Raw genomic sequence first — 22,068 nt, forward strand, 5'->3', positions numbered from 1 at the left:
CCCCACCGGCTCCTGAATGCAGCCGTTGTGGCTGCGCCGGGAGCGTGGCGGTGCCAGCGCAGCCCCCCCGCCTGCACCAGGGCTGCGTGCAGCTGCAGGGCTCAGCTGCAGCGGTGCTGGGCCCCCGGCCTCGCTGGCTTCCCTGCCAGCCCCGTCTCCCTCGGGGCATCTCCCGGACCCGTTGACCCTGGCAACGAGTTTGCAGCCCCATGCGGGGCACTGGAGGTTTCCCAGCACCGCTGCAAGCCAAGAGACCGAGGGGCTTTTTGCTCCTCCACGAGCCCACCCTCATGAGAGCACGGAGGAGCTCGTTCCTCCCTCCTCCACGGTCCACGCTGCCGGGGCAGGAGCAACGCCACAGGGATGGGCTCAGCGGGCCCTTGCTGGGACGGGTCCCATGGGTGCTGGGGTTTCCTTTGCGCCCGCGCTGAGCCTCGTCTCCCTGCCAAGGCACGGGGACGGGGGGTGCCGGGGCACCCGCGGCGCGTGGGGCAGGAGGGAGGGCGTGCGGCAGGGCTGGGTCATGCTGGGACCAGGGGAAGGGGGCGGTGGCCAGGATCCCAAAGCAGGGTGGCAGGAGAAGCCAGGCCACGACGGGAGCAGGGAGATGGTCCCTGGGGGCTTGCTAGACCCCTTTGCCGCGGCTGCGCCACGCCGGCACTGCCGTGTCCTGCTCTCACCTGCTTCAGCTGAAGGGTAGGGTCCCTGGATCAGGCTCCTTGCCCATCGTCGGAAGGTTTGAACCGGAGCTTAACATGCAAAAGTAGGGCTGGCTGGGAGAGGTGGGATGAATTCCCAGCCTGCCACCCTTAAACAACCCCCATCCTCAGGGGTCGGTGCGTCCCGGTGCGGGGAAAAAATAGTTTGGAAGAAAGTTTAGAAACTTCAAGTGAAAAATTCAGTGTGTTTTTGGCCCAAAGCGGTGGGTGTCGTTTTAGAGATTTCACATTGATTAAAAAATTCACACGCTGCGATCCAAGCGGAAGCGGTTGGGAATGTTCCACGCAGGGATTGGAGCTGGGAGCGTGCAACTGCTTGAATGTGCAGTGGGAAAACAGCAGCCCTGTTTCCTCTGTGGAAAAAATAAACCGCGGGTGACCTTTGAAATCTTCTCGTGCCCTCGGCCGAGCGCTGGGGTCTGTTAGGAAGAGCTGAGCTGATGCTTCTCCGGGGCCGGTGGCAGGTTGTCCTGCCTGGCATGGCCAGGAGAGCGTGGCCCTGGGGCAGGGGGCTGGAATCCCGGCTCTCTCGGTGTGAGCCAAGTCCCTCGGCGGTGACTGCACGGTGCTTGCCGCTGCCGGGCCGCGGGAGAGGGCTGCTCCCGGGCAGGCTGCGCCCGGCTGCGGGAGGCGAGGGCTGGCTCGCTCCGTCTTCTCTGCCCGTCCCTTCCCACCCTCGGAAGCCAGTTCTAGCAGTTTTTCTGGGTAAGGTTTCGCATCTCCCCATTGTGCTGAGGACATCTGAAAGGCAGAGGTGGGACACGAGCTGTGGTGTGAGATGTGTTTTCTTTGTCAAAGAAAGTCAGCACGTTTGCGGGTGATGCCAAGCTGAGTGGTGCAGTTGATTCCCCAGAGGGATGGATGCCGTCCAGAGGGATGGATGCCGTCCAGAGGGATGGATGCCGTCCAGAGGGACGGATGCCGTCCAGAGGGACCTTGGCAGCCTGGAGGAGTGGGCTCATGTGAACCTCACAAAGTGCATCAAGGGCAAGTGCAAGGTCCTGCACCTGGGCAATGCCCAGCACCAGCACCGGGGGATGGATGGGTTGAGAGCAGCCCTGCGGAGAAGGACCTGGGGACACTGGAGGGTGACAAATTGGACACGAGCCGGCAACGTGCGCCTGCAGCCCGGAAAGCCGAGCGTATCCTGGGCGGCATCACAGGCAGCGTGGCCAGCGGGGCGAGGGGGGGGGTTCTGCCCCTCTGTTCCGCTCTGGCGAGACCCCCCCCGGAGCCCTGCGCCCAGCTCGGGGGTCCCAGCACAGGACAGACCCCTGGACCTGTTGGAGCGGGTCTGGAGGAGCCCACGGAAACGGCCCGAGGGCTGGAGCACCCCTGCTACGGAGAGAGGCTGGGGGCTGGGGTGGTTCAGCCTGGAGAAGGCTCCGGGGAGACCTCATGGGGCCATCGGTGCTGAAAGGGGGCCTGTAGGAAAGACTTTGTGAGAGGCTTTTTCGCAAGGCTTGTAGTGACAGGACAAGGGGCAGTGGTTTTAAACTGAAGGAGGGTGGGGTTAGGTTGGACATAAGGAAGAGATGTTTGACGATGAGGGTGGTGAGACACTGCACCAGGTTGCCCAGAGAAGCTGTGGATGCTCCATCATTGCAAGTGTTCGAGGCCAGGTTGGACGGGGCTTTGAGCAACCTGGTCCGGTGGAAGGTGTCCCTGCCCAGGGCAGGGGGTGGGACTGGGTGGTCTCTGAAGGTCCCTTCCAATTCAGTGATTCTAAACGTGGTCTTTCCCTACCTGCCTTAGGTTGTGGTCCTGACCAGGCTCTTGCTCTCCTGTACCTGCTAGAACAGTGGTTAGGTAGTTGGCGCTTACAGGAGGTGACGGTGGCGGGGTGTCACGTCACCAAGCAACTCCTCCAGCCCCAGGGCGGCCGGCTCCGTGGCCTGGAGCCGCGCTGGGACCTCATCCCTGCGTTACTGCTGACGGGGCTGGGGCAAAGCCTGGGGTTTGGCAGCTCAGCAAGAAGCCGGCTCCCTGCCCATGCCACGTGGGCTGTCATTCCAGAAGCAGGGATCAGAAATATCCCGTATGGGCTGCCACACTCCAAAAAAGTGCATTTTTTTCTGGTGTTGCTGGCATTACTCAGAGCTGCTCGTGTGGCTGCTCTGTGGGCAAGGTGGGTGATGCAACCGTGGGCAGATGCGGCCGATCGAGCCAGCTCGTCTGGCCGCAGCTGCAGCCCTCAGGCACTCCGGTGGCGGCGATCCCGGCTGGTCCTGCGTGGCCGGACACGGCCTGGGGAGCCCAGCAATGGGGAGCTGGTGGGGCCTGAGCAGCCCGGGTGGCGGGTGGGTGACGGTCACAAAGGGTGCTCGATGACCGGTGCGTGCGTGGACCATCCCACGCTGCGTCCGCATAAAGGCTGCGGAAACATAAAGGTTGCAAAAACATGGTACTGAGCACCCCGGCGCGGAAAGTGCCTTCCCCGCCCCTGTTCCTGGCCCCGGGTTTGTTTTTGCATCTTGCATGGGGCAGGCAGCTGGAGCTGGAGGCAGGTTTTGCCCCGCCGCCACGCAGGGTCCGGCCACGCTGGCCGTGGGAACCCAGCGTGCTGCTGCTGCTGGGAAGCCCAGAGGGGAAAAAAACAGCCATCCCGGATGCAATATGTGGAGTTGTCCACGTTTGCAATTTGCTGTGTCAGTGCAGCCTTTAACCTGACTCACAGCCTGGTTTTTCCTCCCAGACTAAACCCTTCCACTCGTAAAAAATACTGCTGAAGGTACCGGATGCCCCAGGGCTGGGGGGAGCAGGGGGTTATGGCCAGCCGGGCTCCCTGCTGTGGGTGCGGGGATGGGGCGCGAGCCCCGCGCCCGGACCACAGTGGGTCCCTGCCACCCGTGTCCCTCCCCATGCCGCTGGCTCTTCTCCGGCTCAACTGAGCGTGAAACCCGGTGTCAAAACACACACCCTGTGTGAAACCGTGACACCCCCACCATCCCGTGCTGCTGCCACCAGCCCTTTGCAAAGCCCCCCTGGCGCGGACAGGGAGCGGGGGTGGCGGGCAGCGGGGCGGAGATGGGCAGGTCCTACGCCTGCCCGTGCGGCCAGGGCATCGCGGGCTGCCCGGCCGGCGTCCTCCATCCCCGTGCGCCTGGGTGACGCCTCCTGTCTCTCCTTGCGGGTGGCGGCGGCAGAGCAGGGTGACGAGCGGCCATGACGACGGAGACGGGCCCCGGTTCGGAGGTGAAGAACGCGCAGGAGGAGGCTCCGCAGCAGCAGCTGGAGGCGGCCGCCCACGGCCCCACCGCTGCAGCCGCCAACCCTGCCGGCCGGGACGCCGAGGCCAATGAGAAGCCCGGGGCGCAGTCCGATGCCCGAAATACGGAGCCGGTGAGTGGGCGACGGCCGGGTGCGGTGAGATGCAGCGGAGGGGAAGGCGCAGCAGAGGAAGGGGACGTGCCGCCGCTCTCTGCTGCCCATCGCCGTGGCCTTGCTGCAGCGCGGGGGCTGCAGGGAGCCGGGTGAGGTGGGCATCTCCCGTGTGCTGCCGGCCCCAGGGAAGCATCCCGGAGGGATGCTGTCCCTGCAGCCAGGGCAGTGGAGGGGCTCTGCCGGCTGCATCCCAGCTGCCTGCACGGCTCCTTGCAGGCAGGACAGGCAGAAGGAGCAGTGCGCAGGCAGAAGGAGCAGTGCGCAGGCAGAAGGAGCAGTGCGCAGGCAGAAGGAGCAGTACAGCAGCCCGAAGCACTGCCTGTGTGGGAACTGGCACTGCCGCGGCCGCCAGCCAGGGCGCGGGAGGAAGCAGGTGGCCCCGTGCCCCGGGGCTGAGCTGCCCCTGGCAGGGCTGGGAGCAGCGGCTGCACCCCCGTGTCAGCATTGGAGCCGCCGGGGAGCTGCGCTGCTGCCAGCGCCAGCAGGCGCGGTGCTGCCCTGGCCCTGCCTGCTGCACCAGGGAGCTGGGCCGGGAGGTTTCGGGTGCTGAACTGACCCTGGGCTCGTGGGCGTCCATTTTCCAGAGATGCTGGTTGTGCCGGTGGCGCGGGGTGGGGCAACTGGGCTTGGCTGTGGACTCCCAAGAGGTCATCAGCTGCCCTCTTCTGCATGCTGTTGGAAGGCTTTCCCCGTCTGTCTGTCCGTCCATCCTGGCAGCGGTGCCGGGTAACCCTGTGCATCTCCCTGCTCCAGGGCACAGAGATGGAGGAGAAGGACTACAGCGAGACGGACGGGCTCTCTGACAAAACCACCCCCAGCAAGACCCAGAAGTCACCCCAGAAAACCACCAAGAAAGTGAAGAGTGCCCTCTGCAGAGTGACCCTGCTCGATGCCTCCGAGTACGAATGCGAGGTGGAGGTGAGTCCCAGCTCACGGGGCCGCGCTGGCACCAAGGAGGGCACGCGTCTCAGCCTGGGGACCCTGCCCAGCCCAGCGAGTCCCCAGTGTCAGGGCTCTTCCAAGGACAGCTTTGTGGTACCTCTCTCCTAGGGAAAAGGATCCACAGAAATAGCTGTTTAAATTGACATTTCAAAACAAGGAAAAAATCTGGAAAGACAGACCCTAGCAGGGAATTTCAGCCCAGTGAATCCAAATTTGGCAGCTACTCACAATAGAAAACAGCGTCTGAAAAGCAATTAATAGATGGGGGACAGAGCTCTGCCTGGCAATATGTGCACGACACACACCCCTACGCCAGCCCGTCTGCCAGCACCTCAAGAGCGCAGCGCGTTGGCTGTCCCGTGTGCTGAGGCCAAGGACGCGTGTGCACGTGTTGGTGCGAAGAGGCTGACACGCGTGGACCCTCACGGCCGCCCCAGGCGGGCTGGCGTCCATCCTCTCTGTTTTCATCTTCCCATCCCTTGCCGTCCCTCCCCATAAAGCTGGCAGGCCGGGGACTGCATGGGGAGGTGCGTCAGAGCCTGGCAGCGTCGTGCGTGTGTGCGTGCACGCGTGCGTAGGGCGATGCGCCCGCACGTCCTGGTAGCTGCGTCCTCGTGCGTGCGGGCAGGGCGGCGTGCCCGGGCGGGCGGTCCAGCACCCTGCTCTGGGTGGGCAGGCCACCCGCTATTTGTGCGGCGTCGCAAGCGTGTGGTGTGGGCGTGCACGAGCGCACGCGGGTGTGCGCCGGGGAGCGCGTTTCCCTGGTGGTGGCTGTCGCTGCAGCGAGGGACAGAGGGGACTGGTGCCTGCCAGTGGCTGCCTTGGCACTGGGAGATGCTGCAGGGCTGCTTCAGCCCCTGTCCGCGCCGGGACCTCTCCCTTCTAGGACAGGCTGGAGGACATCCAGGACTAAACCAGGAGTTGAGGCTGGTGTTCGTGGAAGGGTGCTGTGGCCCTGCCGCAGGGGCAAAGGCAGCTGGGAGGAGAAGTCCTTGCCGGGAGTGCCCGTCTCTGTCCCCCACGCTCCCTGCCATCTCCTGCCTGCAGGTTGGGGAGGGCAGCGCCGCTCTGACCTGCGGCATCGCCCTGAGGGAGGGACGTTTTTAAGGACTGGCAACTTCGCTTAAAAACGCAAAAGCTGAGGTTGTTGAGGAGCAGAAATCCTGGAGCCTTTGCCAGGGAGACCTCTGCACTTGCTGCTGGCGAGCGGGCAGACAGGTTTTTGTTTGCAGCAGCTCGGAGCTGGCTGCGCAGAGCGGACCCGCATCTGTATGCGGGTCCTGCCTCCCCCGGGTCTCGGCTGCGCAGGATGGATGAACGTAAGGAGCGTGGCTGCCTGCGCGCTGTGGCTGCCTGGGACGGGTGAGCACCCCGAGGCAGCCGGCGGTGGGGGGCCGGCCCCCTGCCCGTGGCACAGGCGGCAGGGCCTTTGATCTCCACACCCCGGCAGCCCTGACTGTCGCTTCAGCGGTAAAATTTGTCATGAAGCTGCGGAAAGATGGGTTGTCAGGAAGATGAAAGCCCTCCCGAAGAAGAAAAGGAGCGGAGTGCCCCAGGGACTGCGGGGGGCTCACGGAGCACGGGAGTGGCTTGCACGAGCCCCAGAGGGGTTGTCCGTCCCCTGGCTCTCCCTGTGGCACTGGCCAAGCAAAATGGCATGCAAGCAGAAACCTGGGTTGCAGGCTGGCTGGAAGCTTCGTGAGAGCAATGCCCCTCGCCGGGCGTGGGTAAGGACGAGGTCCCTGCTGTTGCGGTGCAGAGGATAGGGTCGGCTTGTAGAGAGCTGCTGCTCTCTAAAAAAGGCACCTGGGGCATAGGGGAGAGGGTTTGAGGCAGAAAGGCTGGTGCTGCGTTTCTTCTTTCTTTCTCGCAGGCCCTATGGGAGTAGTTGCGCCTTGCTTAAGTAAGGCTTAATTCAGTAAAAATCAAAAAAGGGGAGTCAAACCGTTCAATGCACATGCCACGGGTGAGCCCCTGCCTTCAAAACCCGGGTCAGCAGGAGGGAGGAGAGCCAGGCAGGGTGCCTGCAGCTGCTGGAAAAGCTTCGCGGGGCAGCAGGAGCGGCAGCGAGCTGCCGGGGCTGCCGTCCCTGGGGCACACGGCAGAGGTGCTCCGGTGAATGGATGCCTTGGAGAGGGGAGATGGGAGCGGTCAGGCTGGAAGGGTGTAAACAGGGGAGAAACGCACGTGGGAGGGGTTGTCCTTCCATCCCCATGAGCGAGCCTGCGCCTCGCTGCCACCGGTAATGAAGAGAAATTCAGGGGAACTCGAAGGGCCAGGTAGCGAGGGTGCCCTCCGTCCCTGCGCGTGGCCCAGGCTCTTCGTGGCTCTCGTTTGTCATGCCACCGTCGGGACCCAGCTGCCCCCACCACCGGCGGGGAGGGTGCTGGGAGGGAGCTCGTCCCACGGGCAGCACTGGCCGCCGCGAGCGCTGCGGAGCATTTGTCCCGGCTTGCTGGTCCAGAGCGGAGGTGCCTGGGCTGGCCGGCCCCCTCTCTGGTTTGGCATCCTGGTGTGATGGGGGATGAGCCGGGTGGGCACCGGGCGCCGCTGGCCCGTGGGACCTGCTGCCTGCACCGCGAGCGCTGGGCTCCACCGTGCCCTGTCCCCACGGCCCCGGGACCGCCTGGGTGTCCCCAGAGCGGTGCTGCCAGGTGAGAGGGCTGCTCTCAAAGGCAGCCCAGCACCTTTTGGTGGTGGCCTGGAGGGCCAGGGCTGCCCTGACCCTCCCCGGTGCTCCTTGCCTGCACCCAGCGGGTGCTGCCTGCGCCTGCTGGGTCTCCAGGAGCGCAGGGGAGCCGGCTCACCATCAGCCTCTCCATGTCTCCGACAGAAGCACGCCCGAGGCCAGGTCCTCTTCGACATGGTGTGCGAGCACCTCAACCTCCTGGAGAAGGACTACTTCGGCCTCACCTTCTGCGACTCGGACAGCCAGAAGGTGAGCACGGGGGGTCCCTCTGCGGCCGCCCCCGCTGCGGCGGGGGGCCCCCCTGACCTGCTGTCTCCTCGTTGCAGAACTGGTTGGACCCCTCCAAGGAGATCAAGAAGCAGATCCGCAGTAAGTGCCCGGGGACGGTCTGTCCTCCCCGGCCCTGGATGGCTTGGCTGTGGCTGTCCTGTGGCGGGTCCCCTCCCCACCTGCCCCGAGGGGGACCTTTGGCAGCTGGCCTGGGGACAGGGATGCCGCCTCTTACCCACCTCTCCTCTTACTCGTGACAGGCGTGGGGGGCTAAGGACCCCGTCTCTGCCACCGGCAAGCTGGCTGAGACCTGGTCTCTCTCTGGGCGCCATCCCCACCTGCCCTGAGGGGGACAGGGGAGGAGGAAGGAGGACAGGGATGGGTGGAAGAATGAGGGGCTTGCTGGGACAGGTCCCGGGGTGCCTTTGCCCATGATGATGCCTCGCTGGGGTGGCAGAAGGGCTGTTGTTCAAGGTGTCACCTTCCAGGACATGTGAGGCTTTTGCTGTGACATTGGTAGTCACGCTGAGCGGACAGCTGCTGACGTTGTGATGCTTTTCTCTCCCCAGCTGTTTGGGGAGGATTAACCAAGTTGTGCTGGTGTCCCAGTGGCTGTTCTCCCAGCAGCTTCTGGACCCCCCTTGTCCCTGTCCTGTGCCGGGTTCGGGGGAGTCGTGGGACCCTTAGTGGATGCCCGGATGCTCCTGCGCGTGCAGCCAGCGTGGGTGCTGCCCTTACTGCTCTCTCCCCTCCCTAGGCGGGCCCTGGAACTTCGCCTTCACCGTCAAGTTTTACCCTCCAGACCCTGCCCAGCTCACGGAGGACATCACAAGGTGAGGACCACCCCTCCATGGGCACGGCTGCTGGGGCAGCTGCCAGGGGACCGGCTGGGAGTGTGTGGAGGGGCAGGGCTCAGGCGGGAGGTGGGCAGCTGGGGGATGTCTGCTGCCTTCCCGCTGCATGTGGCACGTCTAAATCATGCAGAGCAGGGCCCGGGAGGTGGCCGTGGGAGGTGGCATTCCTCACGGAGAGCAGTGCAAGGTGGGGTGCACGCTGCAGCTTCCTGGGGAGCCCCAGCCTGCTCCGGAGGGCACGCACCTCTGCCCCGCTCTCACCCTCTGCCCCCTCCCGCAGATACTACCTGTGCCTGCAGCTCCGTGCGGACATCATCACGGGGCGCCTGCCCTGCTCCTTTGTCACGCACGCCCTGCTGGGCTCCTACGCCGTGCAGGCCGAGCTGGGCGACTACGATGCCGAGGAACATGTGGGCAACTACGTCAGCGAGCTCCGCTTCGCCCCCAACCAGACGCGGGAGCTGGAGGAGCGCATCATGGAGTTGCACAAGACCTACCGGTGAGCCCCGGGGGAGGACGGGCTGGTGGTGAGGAAGGCACCAGACGGCTGGCCCGTGCCCGGTGGGGCACCCGGCCATGCGTGTCCCTCTCTGTCTTGTGCAGGGGAATGACCCCCGGGGAAGCGGAGATCCACTTCTTGGAGAACGCCAAGAAGCTCTCCATGTACGGGGTGGACCTGCACCACGCCAAGGTACGGGGCCATGGGGCTGCCAGAGCGGTGCCCGGTGCCACTCCATCCTGCCCTGCTGCCTGCACGCCCCTCCCTGCCCAGCCCCTTCCTCCCACAGTGAAGGTTCAACAAGGACGTGGTCCTGGGCTACCGGCTCTGGGTGGCCTGCGTTGGACCGGAGGGCCTCCAGAGATCCAACCTCAACCAGGCTGTGATTCGGTGACCTCTCTGTCAGCCGGTCCCCTGTAGCAGAACACTGAGCAGGAGGGAGCACGGCACTGCTGGCCGGACTGGTTCTTACTGGGCAGCTGAGCAGCCCCTCCTGTCCCCCTTGCCTCCTCCAGGACTCGGAGGGCATCGACATCATGCTGGGTGTCTGCGCCAACGGCCTCCTCATCTACAGGGACCGGCTGAGGATCAACCGCTTCGCCTGGCCCAAGATCCTCAAAATTTCCTACAAGAGGAGCAACTTCTACATCAAGATCCGCCCGGGTGAGGTGGGTGCCGTGCGCCAGCGCGGCCCCGGGGCACGGCAGGACTGGACTGGGGCTGCCGGCCGGGGAGAGCCTCCCCTGGCTCCAGCCCAAGGGCCCCACGTTAATGACCACGCTGGCCAAGGGAGCACAGCTCCTGTAGCGCATGGAGGCTTTCAGCAAGTGCTTCCTTGTTCGTGCTCTCGTTTTCTCACTGCCAAAGTCACCTCAGCAGGCTGAGGGCACCCCAGGCTCCTTTCCCCACCAGCCAGACGCTGTGACCCCGCTGGTGTAGGGAGGTCCCCCAGGAAGGAGGGTTGAGGGGCCACTTTTGATACGCCTTCCATGTTTCACAAACATTCTCGTTCGTTTTACAACTTCATTTTCACTCTTTTCACTTTTGTGTGCGCTGATGGGAGAATGCATTTCCACCCACGTTTTCCAGCAGGCAGGAGGGCAAGGACAGTGCATCTAACATGGAGAGTGATGCCCTCTCGCCAAAACGAGCTGTAAAAGTTTTTTGTTTCTTGAGGGCATTTATCTAGCACTGAAAAGCCATTTGCAGTTGAGGAAAGTGCTTAGGCCGAAAGTGTTGGGGTGTGATTCCACCACCCAGTGGGGCTTTGCATGGACCTTTCCAGCACTGCTTTGCAGAAGACTTTTATTTTTTTGCATGGTCATGGCTCCTGCCAGGGGAACCTGAGGGCTTTGGCAAGGCAGGTCCCATCCCATCGTGTCCCCTAGGAGAGGAGCTGCCTGTAACGGCGTGTCTCTGTCTCCCCCAAGTACGAACAGTTTGAGAGCACCATTGGCTTCAAGCTGCCCAACCACCGCTCTGCCAAGCGTCTCTGGAAGGTCTGCATAGAGCATCACACCTTCTTCAGGTGAGGAGACCTTCTCCAGACCTTCTCCAAGCCTCCCTTCTCGGGGGCAGACATGCTCCTGCCTCTGCCGCGGCGGGTGCACGTGGGGGGCAGCGCCGGGGGGCACGGCTGGGGCTCGCTGACGGCATTCCCCCTCTCTCACCCCTAGGCTGGTGTCCCCGGAGCCACCCCCCAAGGGCTTCCTGGTGATGGGCTCCAAGTTTCGCTACAGCGGGCGGACGCAGGCGCAGACACGGCAGGCCAGCGCCCTCATCGACCGCCCGGCTCCCTTCTTCGAGCGCTCCTCCAGCAAACGGTACACCATGTCTCGCAGCCTTGACGGAGGTATGCCCCAAATTGGGGAGGGGGAGGGAGATTGGTCCGCTGGCGGGAGCGAGGGGGATGCTGTTCGGCTCGTCTCTACGAGCCATTCGGCTCATTTGGTTACAGCAGCCATCAGGCTTCCTTCTGGAGGCTGTCCCCAACTGCACCCCCGTGGCAGAGGGTCTGTCCCCACCCCAAGCGATAGCTCAGACTGCGCGTGAGCAGGGGGACGTGGCAGGGCTGGGGTCGGGCAGCTCGGGGACGGGGCTCCCCCCGGCTCCCTGTGCCCTGGGGCCCCCAGGACCGGCCATCCCTGCTGCAGGGCGTTCGGGGATCCTCGGCCCCCAGGTCTGAGGTGGCTGGGAGGTGAGGGGCAGGGGCTGGGGTGGGGGCTGGGGGCGGCAGGGCTGGGGTGACCCGGGCTCTCCCCCACGGGCAGAGTTCTCGCGCCCGGCCTCCGTCAGCGAGAACCACGACGCCGGGGCGGAGGGCGAGAAGCGGGATGAGGACGGTGAGTTTGGCAGCAGGAGACGGTCCGAGACGGAGGACGAGGAGGTGACCACCCCGACGAAAATCAAGGAGCTGAAGGTACAGCCGAGGCGGGCAGAGGAGGGCGGCCTGGCTCGCACCCGGAGCGGGCAGGCAGGGCAGCGGGCGCAGGCAGCAGGGCTGGGCTGCAGGCAGGCAGGGTCACCTCGGGGCACGGTCCCCTGCAGCCCTTTCTCCGCCAGCGGAGCCCCAGGCTGGTGGGACCCTTGGGACGTGGCTCTTGGCCTCAGCGGTGGAAACGGGGCTGTCACAGGGGCTCGGCTCGACTCTGCTTCCCCAGCGCCCTCCAGCTGGTCTCGCCTCGTCCCCAGGCGGGGCTGGACCTGGGAGCAGCCCCGCTCCAGGACAGGGATGGGGATGGGGACAGGCCAGGCACGCCGGTGCCCGCTCCTGCCCGCCACTGCCTGGGCACGGCACGGCCCACCCACTCCCTGCCCTGGCCCCCGGGCTGGCCCGGGGACACCCCAGCCCGTTTCAGCCCCGAGGGGAGGGGGGTCCGGTCCTTCTGCGCCCTACCAGCCCATCAGCTTAACTGTGATGTTTGTGACAAGTTCCCTCGACTGACCCTGCTGGTTACTTTTAACCCTCTCTCTGCTGCCAGCCGGAGCACGAAACAACCCCCAGGCACAAGCAGGAGGTATTCTCTCTCTGGAGTATCTTAGTCCTCATCGGTGCATCATACTGTCCATCCTTTCCAAAGCAACACTGTGTGTCACCCTATTTACTGGAATACAAGATGCACCGGGGCGGGGGTTGGATGCTTAGAGAAGCCCGATGAGCAGACAGCTGGGGATCTGCCCCAGCGCGCACACGGCATCTTCTATCCCACTAAGTAAGGTAGTCCTGATCGTACGTGTGAGCAAGAGCCCTCCCAAGGCGCAACGGCCGGGCCCCCGCGCCGAGTCCTTGGCCCGTTGGGAAGACCTGGCTTCTGCTCGTGTTACTGACTCCGCCATGTCCTCGCCTCGTGTCTCCTCTCCGTCCGGCCCCGCGGCCCTAGCTCTCCTGCGGAGGCTGGGTCCCATCGCTCCCGCTGGCGTCCCGACCCGCGCTCTGCTTCTGCCTGACCCGAGCTGCCTCCGCCGCCCGCCCTGCCCGGCGGCTCTGCTCTCCTGCAGCCCCCGCTCCCGCGGCGTGGCTCCCCTCGGCGGAGAGCCGGGCTGGAGCTCCTGGCAGCGCTGCGGCTGCCATCCTGCCCCGCCGGCGGCAAACGAGCCTCTGAGCTGCCCTCAGCGCCCGCGCCGCTGCCCGCGGGGGCAGGCCCTGGCACCCACCCCCCTGTGCCAGACAGAGGGCAGCTGCCTGCGTCCGAGAGCGGGCTGTCGCAGCGAGGAGGGAGGCTGTGCCCTCCCCTGCACGAACTCTTGTGTCCGCGCTGGCCCCCCATCAGGAACAATTCATCCCAGCCTAAAATCCACGGCTGCTCCCCCGGGGGTTTCCCCTCCGCTCACAGCGGGACGTAGATCCTCGCTGGAGCTGTCGACGGGGGGCAAAGGCGGCCAGGCGATGGGGTTTGCCGCGCTGGCACCGCACGGCCCTCGCCGTCCCGCTCGGCACCGCAGGGCAGACCCCGCCGGGGCGGTGGGCACTGTCCCGGTCCCTCCCCTGCCCTCCTCATCGCTTACCCCGCTGCATGTGCATGTGCTGCTCCCCCGGCCCCCGGCGCGCCCCGAGCCCAGAGGTGGGCAAACCACGAAGCGCTTCTCCACGGCTCAGACGTGCGGGTCCACGGGGGGAGTTTTTTCATGAGTTGCACTGAAACCTTCAGGATCTGGAAAATTTGGTCGTGTTTTTCGTGGCACTCTCTTGGGTCTCTGGGCTGCTGCTGAGGAGAAATACCAGGGAGGTGTTTTAGGTGACTCCTTTCGAACCTCAAAAGAGGTTTGAGTTTGAGTTTGAAGCAGAAGCCAGGGTTCTTGCTCTTGCTGGTTCTTGCTCTGAGCCAGTTTGCCCACCTCTGCGGCAGGACGAGGGGAGCCACCCTGGTGCCTGTACCGTCACAAAACGACGCTCTAACGCCTAAACCCCACCTCGCACTTAAAACGATGCTCTAACGCCGAAACCCCACCTCGCACTTGAGCGCTCTGAGCTGTCCTCTCTCCACAGCAGGCCAGCCCCCACCCCACCCCAGGCTGCCGCTGGGCCCCGGCTGGTCCATGGTGATCCAGGCTTGGATCCGTGTTGGCCCTTGGCCACCTGCCCTTTGGCAGACGCCCACGTCGAAGGAGCTCCGCTGGAAATGCCGGCTTCCTGCCCTGCTGCGACAGAGGCTCGGGCTCCCTTTGTGCCTGGCACGAGCGAGCAGCAGAGGAGGCTGCTGGTATTTCCATCAGGGCCCGATCCCTTGCTGATCCCGAGGGAGAGCCCACCCTCTTCGTCCAAGTGGCTTAGCTTGCCCTCGGCAGGCCGTGCTGGAGATGCCGAAGGGGCGTGCTGTGCCCTTCACGGAGGGAAGCCTGCCACGCGCGTTCGGCTACGTGCTGCCTTTTTGCTGCTCCCTGCAACACTCTTAGTGAGAACTGCGGACCAGGGTGCTCTGCCACGCTGTTCATTTGGCTCTTGAGACCCTAAATTCAAGCCCAGCGTGAAGCAAACCCTCCCAGTGCCCCAGCTCATCTCTTTTGCCTTGGCTGGTTAACTAATCATAGTTCTCCTCCTCTCTCCTTCCCCAAGTTTTTAGACAAGCCAGAAGATGTTTTGCTGAAGCATCAGGCCAGCATCAATGAGCTGAAACGGACACTGAAGGAGCCCAACAGCAAGCTGGTTCACAGGGACCGGGACAGGAGGCTGCCTTCTTCACCAGCCTCTTCCTCACCCAAGCACGAGGATGAAACACCAAAGGGAACCCCAGAAAAGGCCAGTGAGGTTTGTTCCGCTGCTTCTCTTATGGAGGGGGTGAGGTTGTTCGCGGGGAGGTGTTCCTCAGCGGTTGGGCTCTGGGTCTCTGCCTCCTCTGCTGCCCTGGGGGAGCATGGGGGAAATCACGGGGGCCTTTGGACGTTGTCTCTAAGTTTTGTAGCGAGCTGACCATTTTCACGCTGCTGGTAGTGATCTCCCCGTGTGTGCCCAGGCACTGCATGGGGTTGAACTTCTCACCCGCCTCCGGAGGGCTGTGTTTTGGGGGTACCTGAGAGTTGGGCTGTGGCTTCGTTGGCCCGTGAGATGAGGCTTTCCTCCCCCCTGGTACCAGCTGGGCTGCTGCCTGGCAGTGCCTGGTGCAGCTCTTGCTCGAGGGGTGTCCTCAGCAGAACAGGACCGGGTGCCCCATGGTGCTCCCTCCAGCCGGGACCTGGGTGGTGGGAGTAAGCGCAGGGGTGAGCGGTGCCGCACCGGCGTCCTGCACCGCACATCCTCCCCTCCTGGCATTTTGCCTGCTGGCTTTGCGGCGAGACCGCGAGTGTGAAAGGACGGCGCCCGGGGAGCTGGAATTGGGGGTGCCGGGACATGCGGAGCCCCCGGTGCTGCGTGAGGGGCGCGGGTGTGGTGCAGCTGGGTGCTCTGTGGCGCTGGGCTCCTGGTTGGCTCGGTGCAGGCGGCGTGTGGCAAGGACATCCCCGCTGCCAGGCTGGGTGCCCTCACTGCTTGCTCTCCCCTCCGCGGCGTGCTCTCCCCCACGGGGGCTCTGGAGCCGGTCCTGTGCCCGCGCCAGCGGGCATGGCCCCAGGCGGGGCACGCTTTGCTCTGGCTCCCTCCCGGGATGGTTGCAGAGCAAGCGAGGACGTGGGGCTGGGCTGCAAGGAGGGTGCGGGGCGCCGCGGGGCGGCTGGGCCAGGGGCTCTCTGCGGGGGATTCATGACGTGCACGTGCGCCTGCCGGTCCCCAGCACTGACCGGAGACCCGGGGCTGCAGGGTGACCGAGGAGGAGGTGCGCTCACAGCCCCTCTTCAAAGCACTGAGCTGGGAAGAGGAAGAGGGACTTCCCCCCACATCTCTTTTACAAGCAAATAGACAAAGTGCAGAGATGTAAATGGAGCATCTGGAGCTGGCATAGCTGTGACCTCTGTTCATCCATCCACGCACCCATCCATCCATCCTCCCACCTACCCACCATTTGTTCCTTCATTCCTTCTCATGCTCTCTCTCTCTCTCTCTGTCTCTCTGTCTGTCTCTCTCTCTTTCCCCGTGGGTGCTGGGGTTGCCGTGCTGGCACAGACGATGGAAGAGGACACCCTAGACGATTTTGCATCTGAGCACGGAGCTTCCCTAAGCATGGAGTCTTTCACGCAGAAAAGCCTTGTCTCCTCTCCTGAGGTTGTCACCACCCTCCTCCTCTCCCCACCCCTAACTCTCACCGCTCGTCCCCCCGTGGGGCCCTCCTGCCCCCTGAGCAGAGCTTGAGCCCTTTGCTGGTCCCCCTGGGTGGGTCTTCTCTCCAGCGATGGGGCAGGATCCCTTGCCAGGACAGGGCTGTTGGTGAAATCTGCTCCCCTGAGTGTTTCTTCTGGGCCGCGAGACAGGGTCCTGGGAGGGACCTTCCCGTGGAGCCCTGCTGTGCACCCCCAGGGCTGGCTGTGTGGGTGCGGGGGCCGTGCTGGAGGCCGGTGCTGGGGGTCCCGAGGCAGTGCTGACCCTACGGCACGGGCACGCTGCGGGTCTCCGCTCCGGGTGCAAGCAGGCAGCTACAAGCTGTCTTTACCAATCCCTTGTGCTTTCCTCCACTTTGGCTACAGCTGCAGTTCCCCAGGGCCAGGCACCCTGAAATAGGGCATCTCTGGAGGCATCAGAAATGTTGGACTTAAGCCTGTGCAAAGCAGGGTCGTGCTCCCTTCGATGTCCTCGCGCCGTGCGCCCGGGTGAGGAATGCGGGCTCTCGGCGCTGCTTGCGCACAGGGTTTATCTCACGTGATGGCGGTCGTTTCCCAGGACAGCCAAGAGAAGATACCACTGAGCAGAAGAAAACAGGTCTTTGGGACTTGGTTCTGGCGTGGTTGGACCCCGCCACGCCGCAGCGTGGTGCCCAGCGGTGCTGGGGTGCACGTCCTGCCTGCGTGCCCCCCGGGAAGACAGCGGAGTGGGAGCAGCGTCGGGCAGGGGCACAGACGAGGCAGGGGCAAGGCTGGCCCCACTCTCGCTCCCTGTCATCTCCCTTAGCCAGTGCAGATGTTGCCAGCGTCGGCAGGCTGTGCCCTACCAGCACAGCTGGAGCCGGAGCCCGCGCCGGCTGGAGCACACGTGGGTGTGAGTGAGGGCTTGGGCACAGCCTCGGGCTTCAGCGAGGACACAGGCGCCTTCAGCAAAGCTTGGGCTCAGCAGCAGCATCTCCTGGTCCCCGTTAGGACCCTCTACGTGCCAGTGTTTAGGAGCTGGTGGACAGAAACAGCAGAAGTGAGGTGCGCGCGCATCTCTTGATTCAGAGAGTCTTCCCCTCCGCCCTGCGGAGACCTTCGGGGTGCCAGGGCTGTGCTGGGGGTGCAGGTGCCAAGGTGGCCTCACCAGTGATTTCTCTCCAGGCATTCGTGGCTGAGACTCAGCAGTTGATATGTGGGAACTTGTCCTCTCCTGGCCTGTGGTCACTGTGCGGAATTCATGGCCCCAAGAGGGTGATGACATGAGGACAGCACATCTACAGAGCTTGGAGGTCTCATCACGCTCAGCCAGAAAGTCTCTTGGTGCCTGTGGGCTTCAGGCCTGCTGAGGCTGGGTTATCTGTCCCCCCAAGCTACATGCGTCTCCTCCCTCCCCTCTATCCCTCAGTCCTCACTCCTGCTGGAGGACCAGAATGCTGGGCTGGGAGGTGCCGGGAGTCTCTCTTCAGCTTTGGGTGACAAAGCAACCCAGTGTGTTGTCTCAACATCTCAGATTCCCTCATTCTCCCCTCCTTGTCGTGAGGCTTGTGCTTTCCTCTCAGGAGGGTCTCCCTGAGGAGCAAAGAAAGACGGCAGGGGCATTGAAGGATGCCAAAGGGAGAAGCCTCCTGCCTGCCCTGAGCTCTGCCGAGGCTATGGGCCTTGTTGGCAGGGGCAGAAAGCTGCCTCTGCTCCACGCCGTGATTTCTTTCCTTTCTACAATCTTGCTCTCTCTTGTGGTGTGTAGGTCACAGTGAGGATGTCCCCAAATGCTCCTGCTCCTAGAGCAGATGCGCTGGGGGGGCGGGGGGAAGTGTGAAAGTAAATGATCCCTTGGGAAGTCAAGGTTGCTCTACGGACAGACCCTTCCCAGCATCATCACTTCTTAGACTCGGCCTCTGCCTTGGCACACTGTCCCGCCAGCCTACTGAACTCCATAGCTCCAGAAGTTCTCTTCTTTCCTGGAGAGAAAGTATTCAGATATTTGCTCCGAACATCCCCAAGAGTCCTCAAGCTCTGGAGACGCAAGGGCTGCCATGAGCTGTGGAACCAGAGCTGTGGCCGGAGCTGGCATTGAGCCCTCCGGAGCAGGGTTCAGATCACACCACAGAGTAGTTGGCTGTTCCCTTGGAGTGGGCTGTGCTCATCCCAACAAAGTTTGAGGAGAAGGAAACTGGTTTGGAAATAAATCTGGAGCTTTTGGGGTTTCCTTACTGGTTAAGAGGTGCTGCCATGGATGAACACATTGTTCCAGGCTTCAGAAGACTTGTCTTAAGGCTTTTTGATCAACAACATATATCTCAGCCTTAACTCAGAGAAGGAGCCTGAAGAAACTCATCAGCTTTGTCCAGGGAAGGTCTCCTCCAAAGGACTCTGGTTTGCAGCCAGAGAAGGGGGACAACAGGTCTTCACCGAAGAGATTTGTACCTGTGCTCACAACCCGTCCATCCTTGCCTTGGCTGCAGAAAGGCTTCAGCAATGACACCGCCTTGCAGGAGCGGAAGAGAAGCTGTTGTACCCTCAGGAAAGTAAGCGGTCTTCAGGCCGAATCGCCCACAAGCATCGCTACTGAACGGGATGACTGGTGTTGAGGGGATGCCAGAGACCAACCTGGGCTTCCCGGCAGGCCCAGCGCAGCCGCTGAGTTAGTGATAACGTTGCTTTCATGGGTCAGACCCAACTGTGAAAGACCTAGGCGCAACCTGGTGCTCCTGGCAGTCTCCAGCTGCCCCTGTTGCAATTTTTACAGACTAGGAAGAAATAAAACCTGCATTGGAAGCAGGTGTGGAGGAAGGGACCTGGAGAGCAGACGGTGCTTGGGAGCGCAGGGTAAAGGGGTATCGGAGAGGCTTGTGCGAGCGATGCTGTAGGGAGCCGGCGTGGGACACGTCCCCTAAAGAGCTGGCTCCTCCAGCACGGGTGCGCGGGGCTGCCTGGCTGCGGCAGGGTGCAGGTGCCACGGCAGAGTCCCTGGCAAGGATCCGTCTTCCATCTGTGGAGGAGGGGGCCCTTACTGCCACGCGTGTGGCATGGCTTGCAGTGCACGGGTGCCATCCTGGCAGGGCGAAGAGCCTGCACCCGCCTCTGCCCTTGGGCGGCTTGGCGTCCTCGCAGACGGCCAGCGGCAGGCCGTACCCGCGCGCAGCCCCCGCGGTGGCACTCGCGGGGGATTTTCAGGGGGCAGCCACGCTCTTGCCAGAGCCCGGGGCAGGGGGGCAGGCGCGACGTCTGCTGCTTGCCCGGCTGCTGCCAGGGCAAGGCCTGGGGCACTGTGCCTGGGGAGCTTTGCTTGCTTTGGCACCTGGTAAGGAAGGCAGGAGCTGGGAGGTGGCGTTTTTCTGCTGGGGGCTTTCAGCAGTTTCTGATGCCCCTCCTTGTGGAAGCCCTTCCCCTAGCAATTGGGTTTCCTCCTTTCTCTCTCTCTCCTCTAACCTCATCTTCTTTTCCCTTCCCTCTCACTCTGCTTCCCTCTGCCCCCCTGTTTCCCCTTATTCGATATCAGTTGTTAGGTTTCCAGTTCAGGTGCAACTGGTCCAAACGTCCACCCTGACACCCCTGCGCGGGGCACGGCTCACGTTTTCATGGATTATTTTTCCTAGTTTGAGCGGGGAGCGGGCAGCCGGCCCCCTGCTCCCCGGGGCTGGAGAGCACCCCGGTGCCGCAGAGGGTCTCGCCCAGCCTGCAGAAGGGACGCTGGCTCTGCCCGCGGGCTGGTGCCCCGGCAGCCTGTGTCACGGGCAGAGCCAGCCCCGTGGTGGGCTCCGCAGGACCCTGCCCACAGCATTGCCCTTCACGCCTGTGCTGCCTGCAGTAGGATGGCTGGGGAGGCTGCTGGGCTTCCTCCTCGGTGCAAATGTTTTCCTGTCTTCTCGTGGGTTATTTTCTACCTTCCGTTCCAGAAGTGGTTGGATTTTAGCAGCGCTTTGTTCTCGGCATTTATGAAGTCTTTAGCTGTCTTGCAGGACAAGCACGTGAATGTACAAAGTGTACGTAGTAACAGTAATCTAGCACCCTCCCCTGCACAGCAGCACAGACGCACTGCGTGGTCGATCGCATACCCGCTGTGTCCTTGCTGCAGGATGCTCCACAACCTTTGCTTGGTCCTTGCTGCAGTACCCGTAGCTGTCTCAGCTGCCAAGCCCGTGGTCTTCTTTTACGTTTCACGGGTAACCTTTTACAGGTTACATTTTCTGAACCGCTTGGTTTCAGCATTGCTAGAAACCTCTGCTAAATAATTGCTTCTGATGAGATTTCCCTGGAGAGCTGGAAAGGAACGATGGACTTGGGAGTGAATCTGAGCTGCAGCATTTGGTAAGAAGGGGAAAGGGCCTTTCTGATGCCTAAAGGTGGTTTCTTTTCTTGCTCACGCTCCTGGCAGTCTGACGTAGTCTTAGGGCACGTGGATGAAGCTGAGAGTGAAGCTACTCAAAACACAGAGCGTTGCCGACAGTGAAATCTCACCCTTTGCACATGGAGATTGCTAGAGCCAGCTGAAAACAGGAGTCAGATGGGGAGTCCCAGTTGGGTTTAACCAGCTGTGTTCCCCTGCCTCATGAGAGATGCCCCGATGGCTGTTAATGTGTCTGCTGGGAGCATTGCTCCCGCTTCCATACTTCCAACAAAGCTGCAGATATTGCAGGTATGTCAGTGAGCCACCGCCCAGAGCAAAACACAGTCCCTGGAGAGGATAGAGGGGCTCAGTCCCCGTCCCGGCATCAGCCCCCTTATTTTCAGTCCCTTCTCTCCATCAGCAAGTTGCCAGGCTCTTTGTATAGACCCTGCCTCTACTCTTGCATGAATAATAATAATAATTTAGTCAGCCCTGTCCGAGGCAGATGAGCTTTCTGTTACTCATGACAGCAGTCATCAGCAGTTAGGTAAAGTATGTTTGATGCTAACTCTTCTTGCTCCAATTGCAATGCAGGGCTCGGAGCATTGGGTATTTATAGAGAGAGAAACTCCTAGGCTGGAAGCGGTAGCTCTAAAGAAAGCTCTGGGAGTCAAGAAAGAAGAAGCACATGCAGGTACCTCAGAGGTGAAAATGAGCGCGAGTGTACCAAAAGTGGAGATGGCAGTAGGGAAAGCCAAGGAAGTGGCAGGCCAGGAAGAGCCAGCAGATGCAGCCCTGGATACCCGGACGAGAGCAAAAATGATCGCTAGTCCAGAGGATTTTGAGTCTGTCTGGGAGGATGAGATCTATGAGAAGGAAACCAGGGGGGAGCCCAGCCAGGAGGCAGAGCGCCGGCCAGCTGAGAGCATGGAGGAGGAGCCCCAGGAGCAGGGTGAGGAAGCAACCACCAGCGAGCCAGGTCTGCCCAAGCCATGTCAGCAGCCTGAAGAGACGCAAAGGGGCAAGATTTTGGGGCCAGAGCCTCCCCAGGGAGAAAGCGAGGTGGTCTCCAAGGAGCGTGCTTCTGCAGCCTCCAGGAAGCAGGAGGCCAGAGTGCCGGCCGCAGCCACAGAGCTCATTAAAATTAAAGTGAAGGCTAGTGACGACAGCTCGGAGACTTCTGCAACCCAGCGGATCATCTACTTAGGAGATCCAGAGGTAGAGGCGAAGGACAGTAAAACACACCTGCTCTCGGAGAGTGGCGGATGGCTTGGCTTGGAGGAGAGACCAGAAGCCACTGTGAACACGTCCAGGGAGGGATCCGGGCACACGGCACCTGCAGCAGAGGGGTTCCAACCCCCTTCCCCAGAAAGTCAGCAACACAGGGCAGTATCTGGAAAACCTGCTGAAGCACCGGAGCAGCCTGGGACAGGCCGTGATGGGACCAGCCTGGCGGGACGTCCCACCTCGGGGTGGGAGGAAGGGCTGCCCCTGCAGCAAGAGAAAACATCTGCTGGGCTGACAGGCTGCGAAGCACCCAAGGGAGGTGAAGCTCTACCGCGTTCCCGAGAGGTGGGACCAGAGGAGACGGATCTGCAAAGCCCAGTGGGAGGCTTGAAGCCATGTGGCCTGGCAGGGGACGGCCGCGGGGCTGAGGAGCACAGAGGGAGCCCAGTACAGAGCCCGGACATCTGCACAGCAGTGGAGGGGCTCTC

At 62.8% G+C, this 22,068-nt stretch overlaps 1 protein-coding gene across 1 annotated transcript in view; it reads left to right on the plus strand.

The window, feature by feature from the left end:
- Positions 1-3,884: 3,884 nt before the first annotated feature.
- EPB41L1 (erythrocyte membrane protein band 4.1 like 1) overlaps positions 3,885-22,068 on the plus strand; it is a 30,450-nt gene continuing 12,266 nt past the window's right edge. The window contains exons 1-13 of the mRNA XM_075721377.1: positions 3,885-4,061; positions 4,857-5,021; positions 7,879-7,983; positions 8,061-8,103; positions 8,762-8,837; positions 9,139-9,357; positions 9,462-9,549; positions 9,873-10,025; positions 10,788-10,885; positions 11,034-11,209; positions 11,628-11,776; positions 14,411-14,602; positions 15,890-15,988. Of these exons, the coding sequence (XP_075577492.1) occupies positions 3,885-4,061; positions 4,857-5,021; positions 7,879-7,983; positions 8,061-8,103; positions 8,762-8,837; positions 9,139-9,357; positions 9,462-9,549; positions 9,873-10,025; positions 10,788-10,885; positions 11,034-11,209; positions 11,628-11,776; positions 14,411-14,602; positions 15,890-15,988 (1,740 nt within the window). The remainder of the gene's footprint in view (positions 4,062-4,856; positions 5,022-7,878; positions 7,984-8,060; positions 8,104-8,761; positions 8,838-9,138; positions 9,358-9,461; positions 9,550-9,872; positions 10,026-10,787; positions 10,886-11,033; positions 11,210-11,627; positions 11,777-14,410; positions 14,603-15,889; positions 15,989-22,068) is intronic.

This window comes from Pelecanus crispus, chromosome 14 (genome assembly GCF_030463565.1).
Source record: "Pelecanus crispus isolate bPelCri1 chromosome 14, bPelCri1.pri, whole genome shotgun sequence".
NCBI lineage: Eukaryota > Metazoa > Chordata > Aves > Pelecaniformes > Pelecanidae > Pelecanus > Pelecanus crispus.